Here is a 14225-nt window from a genome sequence, read left to right as displayed (position 1 = left end):
TCTCAACATACCCACTATGTAGCTCACTGTTACCTAGTTCTTTAGATCTTTTCATCCCCTCATTCCCTAACAGTCCCATGTTGGGGGTGGAGGTTAGAAGGTCATTTGCTTTTGTTTTAATTTGTTTTATTTTATTTTATTTTTTCAGTTTACTCATTGCTGCGGATATGTGGATCAGCTTGCTTAACACCTATTCAATATCATTTTGGTCTGCTTTTGTGTACTGTAGAGTCTGGAAAGCTAAAAAGTACATTTTCTAGACTCTTCTGCAGCTGGGGGTCCGGGTATGATTTAAATTTCACCAAATGGATGTACCTTAGTGAGATTTTGATTTGGAACTGAGTTACATGGGAGAGAAGCAGGGATTCAATTTTGCTGGTATTAATAGTGGCCAATGCAGAGCTGGCGATAGTGGAAGCTTTTAAACTTGTTTTGTAACAATTTTTACTGTATACTGTGGTACTCTGGTATACAGAGTAGTGTCGGGAGTTATTCTTGGAAGTCAGCCTGGAGTCTGTTTCTTCAGGTTTCCCAGTGCTTGTATTTAAACAAGCTAGAGTAGATTCTCATGTTTGCAATTAAGAACTTTACTGTGCTCATCTTCAGATGAGAATTTACATAATCTATTGAAATCGGGTGTTTGTCCTTAAATATTGGGACACATTCTTTTGGCTTCTCCCTCATTGTCCACTTATATGCTGTAATTTTCCTTCCAATGTTAAGCAGAAAGGCTAGTGTGCAATAACAAAGAATAAATCTTTAACAAAACAGTCCACACAAATAATCATATCGTAAGTGTAAAATTTCTCTTTGATCCTTGAGTTCCTTAAAAGCATGTGTTTTTAAATTTCCAAAGAGTGCCTTTTTCATGATATGTGTTAAAACTTGTTTTATGGCCTCACATAAAGTCAATTTTCCTACATGCTCCACATGCATTTAAGAAGAATGTATAACTAATAATTGTGAGTTGCAGGGTTCTGTATCTATGAATAATTTTTTTCTCTGCTTGATCTTCCAGGATGCTGAGAGAGTTGAATTCTCTCACTTGTGGGGATGGATTTGCCAGTTTTCCTTTGTAGGTTTAGTGATTCTTGCTTTTAGTTTTTATGTTATTTTATTAGATAATTTTGTTTGGAATTATTATATGTCCATGATGAGTTTACTATTATTATCATATCTTATTATATCACATACCATCTTCATCCCAAAAGATGCATTATTTCTTAAACTTTATTTTGTCTGATATTTTATAGCATATATTATATCAACTTGTTTTTTCTTAGAATATTTCTGGTACATCTTTTCCATTCTTTTATATTCAGCCTTTCTGTTTATGTTTTAACGACTTCTAAACAGAATAAATGTATTTTAGAAATCACTTTAACTGATGAGTTTTCTCAATTTATATTTATTTCGATTACCGATGTATTTCACCATTCCATTTTGTACTTTCTTTTTCCTCAGGTTTTCTTTCATCCTTTTCTTTTTTTTTTTTTTTGCCTTCTTTTGGATGGCTGTCATGTGTACATGCAAAGTGAAGCATAGGAGAGCTATGTGTTTTCAGAATAAACTAGAAAGTAATTTAAAATTTCTGCTGTCAGTTCAATACAGGAGGTGAAGATGAGAGCAGTGGTTTCCAAACTTGGACTTCACAGATGAGTAAAATTTTCCCCAAAATGTTGATGACCACCAATATGGGGTTGCCAGCTTTTTATTTTGCCATTAGGAAACTAATAAAAGAGCCACAGCCACAACAACTATTATGACCACCAATATGGGGTTGCCAGCTTTTTATTTTGCCATTAGGAAACTAATAAAAGAGCCACAGCCACAACAACTATTATCTATCCTCACCATAATTTTATTTTTAAAAGGACCCTTAAAAACAATGGTTTAAAGTGTAAAAAACCATCGTCTTCGTTTAGAGGTCAGTTTAGAGGTCGTTGGCAAATTCATCTGAGATACACATATAGTTTATGCACATACTTATCTAGTTTGTGTGTATTCTCATTTCACCGGAGATCGCCCAAGACATTCGCCTGCACCCAGGCTGGATCCCACTGATCCGAGGATGGCGGTGCCGGAGGAAGAAGGAGATTCTGGGGAGGCCTCGTGGGCCCTGGGACTTGGGCAAAAGAGAAGACGCCTGCCTGGGTGCCTGGGTGAGGCAAGAGCCGCTGTGGTAGGTGCGTTGGGGATGCCTGGGGCGTGCCTCGAAAGCCTGTGGCTATTAAACGGGCCAAGAACAAAAGAGAAGAGCCTCTCTCCAGACAGGAGAGGAGAACAGTATTGGGCCAGCACCGGCCTGGATCCCTAGGCTGATGATGGACAAGGGGGTCTCTGCCTTCGCATATTTAGATCCGGGTATGACAGTGTGATAGTCCTTCAGTTACAGGCATCCATAAACTCCGGGCTCTGTCTGGGTGCCTAACGTGCTAGCAGCAACCTTTCGACACAGCTGGGGGTTGAAGATTAGTTTTGATGTATTGGGCTCCCTTACTTCGATACTACATTTCGCCGACCATAATTGGACAGATGATATTTAAAATTTTCACAGTAATAAGCTGATTATGAGTTAATACTCACGCATGCACACATGAATACATAGTCTAGGTCAGCAAAAAAGTTTGACATACTTCTCTTAGCAAAACCAAGTGAATTCCCGAACTCACAAGAGCATTCATTTTGGATCCCCCCAAAGACCTTTCACTCTCCGCCTCTCCTGCTTTCTCACCATCATCCCGGTCCCAGATCTAAGCAGTTGCTAGCGTGGGAAAAAGACCTGCTGGGTTCGCGGCTATTAGCCGCGCCCTGGTGCGCAGAAAAGTGACAGTTCCGCCTATTTCCGCGCCAGCCTCACCCGCAGCCTTTGGGAGGCGGACAGGGCGAGCCGCGAATATATTCTTCAGTGAAGTGCTCAGCGTCGACTTCGCAACTTGTCTCTGTGGCGCAATCGGTTAGCGCGTTCGGCTGTTAACCGAAAGGTTGGTGGTTCAAGCCCACCCAGGGACGCGTGGGTTCGCCTTTTTGAAACCCAGGGTTGAGTATGTTGAAATCTGTTAAGGTCACCGGAAACCGCGGGCCTCTCCACTGAGAGGTTCTTCATTCCATTCCCCACCCAGCCTGCGAGTTTTGCGTGCAGTTGGCGGGTGTGATTAGGGTTGCTGTTAGCTGCTTATATTCTACGAAATTTTGCTTGAGAAACCAACACTGTAAAAATGTTTACCCACCAAAGGAAGTAAGTACTAGTAAAAAAAATTGTGTTCTTTTACCAAACTTGAGCCTGCCGTGCCGTTGCGCTTGTATTCCTGGCTAATGGCACCTGCATGCCTGGAACTTGGCCCTCAAGTCAAGGTACTTCCTAGTGGTTACCATTTTGGAGAGTCTGCCTTCCAAGTATCTTTTGAAAAGGCATTTTCCTCTCCAGCCTCGCTACAATTTATTCCTCTTTACTTCACCCTGGAGTTACTGCAGTAACTACCTAGCCACCAAGCGGGCCTCCTGTCTTCACGTATCTTCTCCCTTGCATCCTCTAAATAGCTGCCAGAGAGGCTTCCTAAAACGCGGAACTGTTCTGCTTAAAATCCCTCAGCGCCTTGCAGGGTCGGCTCAGGCGGTGCCTTTCACAGTCTGGCCCCAAAAGTCTCTCCCTCACCGACTCTTTAGACTTGAACAGAACCAAACTATATCCTCACCACCTAAACTCCAGCCTGACACACTGTAGGTACTAAATCGATGTGAGTTGAATGTCCAAAGTTTCCAAATGCTCTTGTCTCATGTCAGAATCTCGTCTAATACACATACGCCAAGCTTGAATTGTCTTGGCATATCGGTCATAATGACACAGTTAAGCTGACCCTATACCTCAGCTGTACCTCCTCCTTCCTGTTCCTTGCTCTAAAACTACCCTGATTTCCCATGCACCCTCCTATCCCATACTATCCCTTACCACCTATAAAAGTCTCCCTTCACCCAGTTGTCTCAACAAGATTTGGTGAATTAAGAAGCTAATTCATATAAATTGGGATGGGATGTTTGTTGACAGAAGAGGGGTTTTTTTTATCAACCCAAACGCGTCTCTGATAGTTTGGGAGAATGGGAGGTAAGAAGAATTTTATCATTCATGTATTATTACCGTGGTTTTTCCATCTTCTATCAGAGAAACACAAAGATTTTGTAAATCGGAATCAAGAAATGTTCTGTTTAAAGTTTCTAAAACAGAAAGAGATCGCTATAACTTTCTTCCATAAGCAGCAATCGCCTTCCCCATCCCCACACCATTGTTACTGACTGACATGCTGAGGAAGTTCAAACTTTCATAATTTATTTCAGCAGAGTTAGTACACTTAGTATTGGTTATCCAGCATTTGTTTAATGAATGATGTGAACAAAGCTATACCTGAATTGATTCTAAAGTGAAGGCTGGTTTTACAGCCTCTGACCCTTGTCTCTCTAATTCTTTCTATCTTGGCCGACCGAAGCGTCCTCACCTCCTGCCCACTGCTTCCTGAGCAGTTGCAGTTGGCTTTCTTGTCAGTCTGAAGGCTGAGCTTTCCCTTGTTGCTGAGCTTCATCTGGGACAGCAGGGCTGCTCTCCTTTCTATGGATACAGGGTTTGTTCTGTGCTTTCTTTCCCAACCTCTCCCCCACCCCCAGCCCCCAGCCCCCAGCCCCCTCCCTAGGACCATTTTCTACTCCTGACATTAAGAGGGTTCATCATTATATACTTGTGGACCATCCCAATTCTGAGAGGGGGTCCCCCTGGAAAACCCAATTCTACGTCACCCTTGTGATTTTCTGTTACCTACACCATGGCTTTATGTTCCAGGAACAGAGCCCAGGCCAGGTCTCCTCAGGTCTGTCCCGGGCTATCTTGTTCTTTCTCAGCCACACCCTCACTGGTTCTGCTGTCTCCCCTAGACCTCCAGCAGTTCCCACAGGTTTTCTGGAAGTTTTCAGGTGCCTTGAAGGCAACCAGCCCTGTAGGAACAGATGCTGACTACTGTCCAGTCGGCCCTCAACTATTCATTCCCTTATCTATGTATCCAGTTATTTAAGAACAACGTGCATATACCAAGGGTCACCATCCGGAGTTTGCATTGTTGCTTTGTGGTGACAGAATGGTTGGGACAGAGGAAGTATCTGTGTAACTCTGAGACTTCAGTTCCTAGCAAGTCGGCTACTCTGTGGGGCTTCACTGCTGGACCTTGAAGATCACAGGCTCTTCCTTTCCATTGGAGACCAAGAGAAGATAGAGCCGGGTGAAGCACCCTCAGCCTAGCGTCTGAGAGGTAGTTTTCCTGCTGCTTCCAGAGCTGCCTGTTGGGGATGATGGGGTTGTGAATCCAGAGAGAGGTTCAGAGATGCAGCTCTCATTACCCCCGTGGAGTGGGGATGCAGCTCTCATTACCCCCGTCTGTCCTAAGAGTCTTGGCTCCATGTGACCTTGCCGCTCCTCCGGTCCTTCACTAAGCGCCGCAGGTCTCTCTGCACAGAGAAATACAGCCCTGTGTCTACTGCAAACAGGAGTCCCATCACCAGGCAGAACATGACTTGGTGCCAAGGTAGAAAGAATGCTGAGATAGATGAAGTTGCTGGACCAATAGGAGAAGCAGAGGGATGAGAAAATAAAAGTTGTTAAGGCTGAAATTTGGAATAAGCAACGATGTCATCTGCGGGGAGTTTCTGACACCTGCCAAGAGACAGGTTCTAAGATTAGTGGGCGGGGGGGGGGAGTCTGGCTGGAAGCCTTTGCTTCCTCCCCCCCCCCCCCGAGCACTGATCTTGGTGCTGCCTGCACAGAACATGGCTCATCAAACACTTAATAAAAGCAGCTTCATGCCTGATGGAGTGTTGAACAAGTTGGGTCATAGCAGGGTTTTGTGTAAAATTATGAAAGTTGTCAAAGTTTAAGTTGGTATGAGAACATTATTTCTTAATTCAGTAACTTCCTCTTGTGTTTCAAAATTATACTTATTGTTTTGAACTCCTTGTTTTTCATTATTACTAAAGGAAATCTTTTAAAAGAGTGAACCATGGCAATTTTCTATTTATCAGCAGAAAATTATGGCTTTCCTGGGGTCCAGTAACTAATAGCCCCAGAGGGAAAGAGGGAAAGTTTGTTGATTTGAAACTGCTTCACCCTTAATATTATTATTAAAAAGTCATTCCTTGCTGTTGTATATAAACTGGTGACATTAGAGTGGACTCCTGGTTTCAATTTTAAACTCTTAATTCTGATTTAATTTCAAACCTAAGAAGATATTACCAGGATAGTATGAATAACTTCACATATTCTTTACCTAGATTACCTAATTTCATTTTGCCCCATTTGCTTCATTATTTGTGCTTTCCCTAACCATTTGAGAGCATTTACTTTTAATTTAAATTGTAATGAAGTTATTTTTATTATAAATTATAGCATTGCTTTGTTAAAATCTGAAAAGGGGTGTGTTTGTCTTGCTATCTTACTACATGTAAAGTTCTTATGATGCATATCTTGGTCTGTAGGTGGAAGTTTCGTGAAATCAGCGTCTGAGGACACCAGGGAAGGGGATCTCCAACCCTCGAGATGACGCTACAGAAACTGGAGATGTTAATCTGGGTGACTTAATGGGATTCAAAATTCTATCATAGGACATTGGTAAATTCTTTCATTTTACCTAGTCGTGAAATATACAGGCTCTGAATCTTTGATGTGGCCTTAGGGATAAATTAATTAACTTTCCCCTTTGTTTTCACCTGAGTTACATCATCTGCAGAGTTAAATTATCTCATAATGTCGTTGTGAGGGGTCACTGTGATCGTTACACAGGGTTCATGTGCAAAAGTCCTTAGCTCAGTGTCTGGCTTCCTGAAAGGTGCCAGCTTGTAATGTTACAGGGGAGGAAGTTGAGGTTCAGAGACTAAGTGACTTACCCACAGTCACACGGTTAATTAGCAGCAGGTTCTGGGCCCTCTCTGGGAAGAAATGAGGGGTTTCTGCTAGGTTGGCTCTTGGCTAACATTTGAGGCTTGGAGGGGAAAGGAGGACAGGTAAAGATGGGCCCGTGCAACAGGGGCACTTGGCCTTGTGGCTTTGGTTTGAATGGGGTCAGGAGGGACAAATGTGTTTATGGAGAAGGAAATGTGGCTTCTGCTCCTGCCATCGCGCTGCAGAGTGACTGACACCCGTCAGAAGCCCATGTAAAGAAATCCGTGGTGCAGTCAGAAATCTCCTCTCAACTCAGCTTCCAGTGTGAATGCAGACTCCATGCACAGGGGGCTCTGGGCCCTGCAGGGCTGCAGAACTTCTCACCTTGAACAGCGATGTTCACAGCCTCTGAAGACTCATTCTTTGTCCCGATAATTCCCCTGCAGAAGTAGGAGCCACTGTGCTTGAGTGCTGCTTTTGGAATGTGGAACTCAGAATTATTGTGGAAAAACATCCTGCCTATGCCATTCTGGAAGTACTGAACCTTATGCATGGTCCTGTTCATCCAGCTGTGGCAGCGCAGCCGGATGGGGTCTCCCTCCTGGAACACCCACTGAGGTGCCTGGAGCAACAGCCAGCCTGAAAGACACAAAGAGACCACTGACCAGGGGCCTCAGCGATCAGCTTAAAGCTCTTGTGAAGGGAACACTCACCACCCAGACGCTGAGGCATAACAGAAAGCCAGGCTGGGCACCATCCCTGCATAGCTCCTGTTGCGAAAAAGCTGACTAGGCCCTGCAGGAGAACTCAAGTCACACCATAACCCTTTGTCTAATGGGCAAGAGGGACACACACACATATGATCGCCAAAACAAAAAGTTAGAACAAGAGGTCTAAGTGACGACATGGTCGGTGAGACGCAACCTGCAGGATCCTCAGGCGCCGTGCTTGGATTTGCTACTGCAGGTGTACGGAGCCACACGTTCTGGTTCAAAGAGCAACAATTGCATTAGAGAATGGCAACTTGTCCCATGAAAGGAAAGGTAGACTCCAAAAGGAATCAACAGTTGTAGGAATATTGAAAGACTCTTGCAGTCAGCCAGGAATAAGGTCACTGGGTGGCCACAGGAGTGACTATAGAAATTGTGAAGGAGAACTTGGTATAAAAGTCAAGGAGGGGAACGAAAGGCATGGCTGGAGGCTCCCATGGTTACTCGTGGCTTCTGAAGGGCCACAGGCCTCAACAAGGCCACCTTCATTCCTGAGTATTGCCTTCAAGAAAGAAAATTCTTACATCACCAGGATTCCTGTTCTTAAAACTGTCTTGCCAACTAACCAGACTCCACATAGAGAGAACATGGAGTCATGGTCAGGAGGCCGGCCTGTATAATTAAAAGTAGTATTACAGATAAATTTTTAAATGACACAAGAGAACATTTGTGAGGCAGTATTAAAAAGACAATACAAAAAAGCCTATGTGCACAGAAAAAAGAGAAAGAACATGCACTTAAATATTAACAGGTTTTCCCTGATGGGGCGCTGGGAATCCAGACTACAGGTTGTTTCCATTTTCTCCGTTTTACTTTCATATATTTTTGAAATGGAATCCAAATGATTTTTGTAATAAGAACAAAACAATATAACCTACTCTAATTTAAACCATCTCCCATCTTCTGCTAAACTAAATTGGTAGAACATGAAAATACTCTACTAGGAAGATGTGACAAATAGCACTACTTATTAAGAGCTCATTTATCAATAAAAGGCCCTGTGCCTATGTAGCTACTTTTTCAGCAGAGAGATGAATCATTACTAGCATGAGGTTAGGGTTATAAGATTTTATATATACATGTATGTATATATGTATAATATTTTATTTTATTTTAATTATTTCTATTATATTATATTCCTTTGGGAGAACACTGTCATTCCAGTCTGTCCTGTCATGTACTTGATAGTGTCCATACACACACTTATTCAGCAAATATTTTATTGAGCACTCATTATATATGTACCAGGTATTGTGCAGCCTGAGGACACCTGGATATATGAACCCTAAACTCAATGAATCGGTTGTCTATACATAGAAACACACAAACATAGAAATAATTACAGTACAACATGGTAACTGCTATAACAGGCTAAGAACAAAGGACTTCAGGGCCAAGGGGAATGGAACAAAGAAATTCTGCCTGAAGAAAGCAAAGAAGGCTTCTCAGAGGAGGAGACAGTGGAATGGGTCCTGGTCATGGTCAGGATGATTAGGAGCTTGCCTGGTGCAGTCAGTGCTCATAGTCGCGGTTTAATATAGTCCTCGTTGACTGGACTTCTACAGCTAGTTTCTACAGCCAAGTTCAAGACAACCTAATAACTCTCAGGTTTGATTTTTCTATCACTTCCTGTTGGTGATCCCTCATTTTATCTGGTCTTAGGTGGCCATCTTTCACCTAGGTGATAACAGACATTTCTCCTTGTAGTTCTATAGCCTGAGAATCATGTCAGCTAAGTGGCAGTCAGAAGCCAGTAGGCCATAGAAATCAGCTTCAGGGGCCCAGTTCCGTGGAACTCTGCCATGGCCCGCTCTGGTAGCCCTCCTTCCCCTCCAGGCACGTTCTACCTGTATAACTGCGCAGTCAGGGCACCCATGGAGGCGGAGCCAGGCTAACAAGGTGACACTGCAGGTACCAGGCTGGGCGGTACGATTCCAGGAGCACCAGGAAAGATCCCAGCCTCCCAAATCTGCCTGCATCTGATGCCTGGATTCAGTTAATAACACAAAGACCCTCATTCCATGACTAGTGGGCAGGAGGAACATGTATATATCTCTGGTAGGAGAGAGATCTCATCACCGAATTTATGCTGAAGTGTCAGTTTGAGTGCGGCATTGAAGGGGAGAGAGAAATGACCCTAGGTGGTTAGGGAGGGGTTGGGGGTAGCCTAGGGCGTTGCTTATCTGAAAGTGCACGGAGATTGAGGTCCTAAGAACAGATGCATTGATTCATTCAGTAAGTATCCTTGAGCATCAGGGTCACGCCCTGGTCTTCAGCTGACATCATTCATATAGTATGTATTCCACATGAATGGTGGTTTCTGGAACTGTGCAAGGCAGCAGTTCTGCGTTTATTTATGCCAGGCTTTGACATTTTGCCTAAGGCCTACCTGTGGCTAGAACTACGACTCCATAGAGTTCATGGGACCACGGCTCCGCTCACCATGGTTCTAACCCTTGGGAACAGCACCTGAACCTTCCCAAGTCTTCCCAGGCCTCTCACCTCACCCTTTAATGGTGATTTCCCTCTGCCCTTTCCCTACTCACTTGTGTGGACGTCCAGCCGCACCGGGTCACTGAGGGCAGAGAGGCCAGTTTGGCACCTGTATTCCCCACTGTCTGGAGCTTCGGCTGCTGCGATGAAGTAGCTAGGGGCCTCGTTAGGGATGAGGCTGTCATTGTGCCACCACTGTGTGGTGGAACTGTTCCCAGTAGGGTGGGCCCCCTGGCACTTCAGAGTCACGCTGTCCCTTCTGAGCACCCTGTCCCATATAGGGTCTAGGAGCAACTTGGCCTTCTGGAGGTCTGCTGAGGAGACAAGAGAACATGGGTAAGGTCAGGGAGAGGCACAGGCCCACCCTGGCATCCCTGGGAGACTCAAAGCCGGGGTGAGCCATTGTAAACCCACAGCTGGCAACTCAGCCTTAGTCTGAGACTCAGTCTTGAGTGTCTTGGCCTGCAGACATTTGCCCCCACTTTTGGCTTCTCTTTATCATGAGGAAATTAGCCAGAGAAGCATTGTTCCAGGCTCCACCACATTGGGAACGGCGGGTGCCAACGGCACATCAACAGTTTCCTAAGCAACAGGCGTTTCCCAACCCCCTGTGGCCGTTACGCCGTTATGTGCCTCCCTCAATCAGCCCAAGACCATGAAGCAGACTCACCAGCTCGCATGCCAGCAGCAACTGCAAGAAAATGGAGCGAAACAAATATTGAATGGAAGTGATCAGGATGAGTGGAGTGGGGAGCGAGTTTAAATTCCCCTGCCCTCCCCTGCCGGGGGTCCAGTGTTCCTGAGAATCACGGTACATAATGGACAGCTCCCCTGCGGTCTGCCCTCGGGTCTCCAACGCCTGGGCCTCCTGCTCCCCTCCCCACCCAAATCCTTGTCTTCCACGCCGCTCTTCTCGCCCCTTTGTGCCCACTCAGATTCCCAAATCCAGATTGACTGCCCTGAGTCAAGCCATAGAAACGACCATAATCCAAGTCCCTTGGAAAGGATAGAAATTAAAGATCTTGAAGAACTTTGAAATATCAGAATGGAAGAGATAGACACCATCTAGTCCATGCTCTTTAATTTACAGATAGGAAAACTGGGGCCCAGGGAGGTGAAGTAACAGAGACCTCCCAGTCCCCCTTCACCTCCTGGTTATGCGTGAATCAGAGCCAGCATTCTCCTCATTTCTAGCCCCCAAATGGTCTGTCCTAGGAGCTAAATCTAGCGCTGTTGAAGCGGTGAGAAGTCCCACCCGTTGGTAGGGGTCCCATCCTGGTGTGAAGAGGGGTCCCTGCTGAACCCAAGCATCCTGAGCCTCCCTCTCAGCCAGGGGGACCCCGACTTACCTAGAAGTAGCAGACTCATCGGTGGCAGCAGCTGCCCCATGCTGCCGCATCAGAGTGAATGGGTCACCACAGATATCCGGCGTGTAAGGGGCCCGGCCTGAAGAGAGGAAGTAAACAGCCTTTGCCCCAGCTCCCCACCCCGTTTGTCACTGGGTTCCCTTTCCGGGAACATCATCTGATTCCTGAATCCGAGCTCTGACTAGCAAGCCCCATGATGGGGCAGGGAAGGCGCAGGGAGGGGCCGGGAAGAGGGGCCGTGGCGGGTGTACCCCCTTGCTCCACGCAGGTCTGCGGCTGAGCATCTCGCAACACAGTCTGTCAGGGGTCACCCTCAAAAATCTCCGGTTATCCGCCCCTGACTCCCAGGTTTGGATCCCCCCAGTGCCAAGACCCGGATAGCACGACCCTGGGGATGAGACACGAGGCACAGCTGTCCCTGCGGGGCCTCTTGGTCTGCCTCAGCGCACTCACCACCCGGCCTGGCCCAGACACGAATCCATCCATCCCCGGCTTCAACTCCTCAGACCCTGGAGGTGCCCCTCACCCCAGTATTATCTCCACCAACATTTTCTTTCAAGATTCAGAATGAATGCGCTCCTGGGATCTGTAATCCGCAGGAGTTACTAACCTCTTAGTGTGAGTTTGATCATGAGATCCACAACTTCTGTTAAAAGACACTCAGGAGGTGGGAGAGAAGTGGGCCCTGGGAGGAGGAGATACCACTGAAAGGCCGAAAGGAATGCAGGAAAGGTGGAGTGGATGCGCAGGGCGTGGAGAGGTGAGAACAGGAGCTTTTACCTTCTGCCAGCGTTAAGGGGCTGTGCTGAGTCACGTAGCTCAGGTTGGCTTGGGCTCTTCAGGGACCCACTGGGCCTGCTCTGGTCTGTGAGCCTTGCAGCCAGGGTTCCAGAAAAGGTGGTGCCCAGGAAGTGGTAAGGTTGTCAACCTCTGCTTTCCTCTAGAATCGCCCACCCCTGCCTCCACCAACACACACATACCCGTACCCTCCCCCCCACCCCACTTTGTTTAAGTCACATCAGTCCAGGTCTCAGCAGAAAATCAAATGGCTCTGCGTGGTAGTGCCACTCCCCCAGGGGTTCCTGGACCTCTGGGACACACTTGTAAAAGCTTTCAAGCAGCCTAGGAGGTTAGCAGCAGACAGATGTGGGCCGGTGATGTTTGGTGGGGGTAGCATGGAGGCAGGAGCTGGTACAGCTGCCTGCTGGTCACTGCTTGGGGCCAATGCCCCATTCTACTCCCGAATCATACGAAAACCACTTCTCAGGTTTTGGGTTTTGCTTTGTTTTGCTCCCAGGTGGAGGAATTGATCCTCCCCATTTCCATCCACCCACCCCCTTTCCTAGCTCTTGCAGCAGCCCCTTCCCGGCCCTTGGAGTAGATATCTGATTAGCTGGACAATGGAAGTGACCCAGGCAGCCTGTTTGGTGCTGCCTCTTAAGTGAATCTTGTACATCTTGCAAAATCCAGGTGAATATCTGAAAATGTGAAGCTCCCCGCTGCAGCACGTCAGATGTGTGTGTTGGAAACCTAAAGCGGCAAGTCTTAGGGGCTATCTATGGCTGCTGAAGTGAAAGGTGGAATCCCTCGGCGCTCTCCATTCGTCATGGTTATTTAAGTGGCTTTCTGCCATGTGGCTTGTGGGGCATTCACTTCAGTTTTCCTTCTTTGAGGTTTTAGTTTCTCTTCTGACTCATATTCTATTTGTGACCTTCAAATGGAGGGAGGAATCATTAGTTTCAGAGAGGATGAGCTAGAAGGGAAGAGAGGGGGGGCCCAGGAGGACCTTAAGTGGGCAGGACACATTCTATAGGTCTTCACCAGCTGTTCTTTGAACAACCCTCAAATTAAGTGCTGCTGGCATTGTAAGGGTTAATTTTGCAGTAACAGGTGAAAGGTCCGGCGGTCTTGGGGCATCTTACACTGGGAGCATTTGTCGCCATGGTTGCCTCTTCTCTTCTCCCTTCCTCCTTCTCTTTACTCCCTTCCTTTCCTTCAATATTGACGTGCCAGCCCCAGCGCAAGGTTCTGCGATTACCAAGGTCCGTCAGTGATCATCCCCCTGGGACTTACAGCTTCTTGGGGGGAGACGTCAAGATAAAACATCTGAAGTGCTGTAGAGGCTAGGAGAGTGTTTATGAAGTTCTGTCTATGCACAGATAGGGCAATGGCTAATTCTTTCTGGGGGACGACAGAACACTTTAATTAGATCACAAAAGACCGTGTGTGTTCAGCAGGAAGGGTTTTGATGGAAATAGGCGTCTCAGGCAAAAGCAGCAGCATGACGAAAGATTGGAAATGAAATAGGCCAGCATGCCGGCAGAGCCGGGGACAGCCCCACAAGATCAGGGCGCACCGCAGAGGAGAAGCGCACACTCCTAAAGGGTTAAGAGGGCTGGGTTTCGGATGGTCTGGGGTGGACTCTCAACTCCACCTCTTACTTAACCCTTCCAGGCATGTTTCCTCATCTGGTAAAGTGGGGGCTAACAGTAATGGCACTGACCCAAGGGAGTGGTGGTGAGGCTTAAATGAAATAATGTGGATAAAATTGTTTTCATATCTGGAAGCACACCTGTGGAGTACAATTACAAGTGCAAGATGGGCGGCTGAGACCATCCCTGGTTTTCTGAATCGATTGTAACACCCCCATTCCCTGGGACTCCTTTAGAATCTTGTGCTTCT

At 46.5% G+C, this 14225-nt stretch overlaps 1 protein-coding gene and 1 non-coding gene across 5 annotated transcripts; one reads left to right on the top strand and one right to left on the bottom strand.

Moving 5' to 3' along the window:
* Positions 1 to 2938: 2938 nt before the first annotated feature.
* Positions 2939 to 3012, top strand: TRNAN-GUU (transfer RNA asparagine (anticodon GUU)). Its single transcript has one exon. It is a non-coding gene; the product is annotated as a tRNA-Asn (tRNA).
* A 1291-nt stretch (positions 3013 to 4303) lies between these two features.
* LOC108387426 (low affinity immunoglobulin gamma Fc region receptor III-A-like) lies at positions 4304 to 12472 on the bottom strand. Of its 4 annotated transcripts, none has more exons than XM_073221350.1 (7): positions 12324 to 12449; positions 12154 to 12247; positions 11526 to 11622; positions 10847 to 10867; positions 10230 to 10490; positions 7298 to 7552; positions 4304 to 5594 (listed from the first exon to the last, which is right to left on the bottom strand). In XM_073221350.1, the coding sequence occupies exons 3-7, from the start codon at positions 11563 to 11565 to the stop codon at positions 5422 to 5424; spliced, it is 750 nt and encodes a 249-aa protein (XP_073077451.1). In that variant the 5' UTR covers positions 11566 to 11622; positions 12154 to 12247; positions 12324 to 12449; the 3' UTR covers positions 4304 to 5421. The 4 variants fall into 4 exon arrangements, with proteins under 4 accessions (XP_073077451.1, XP_073077452.1, XP_036860432.1 ...); XM_073221351.1 differs by having other exon boundaries at positions 12154 to 12228; positions 12324 to 12448; XM_037004537.2 differs by having other exon boundaries at positions 4304 to 5692; positions 12154 to 12472.
* Between the last annotated feature and the right edge of the window lie 1753 nt (positions 12473 to 14225).

The sequence above is a fragment of the Manis javanica genome, chromosome 14 (genome assembly GCF_040802235.1).
Source record: "Manis javanica isolate MJ-LG chromosome 14, MJ_LKY, whole genome shotgun sequence".
Classification (NCBI taxonomy): Eukaryota; Metazoa; Chordata; class Mammalia; order Pholidota; family Manidae; genus Manis; species Manis javanica.
The sequence above is the reverse complement of the archived record's forward strand: the minus strand, read 5'-3'. Positions and strand labels throughout refer to the sequence as shown.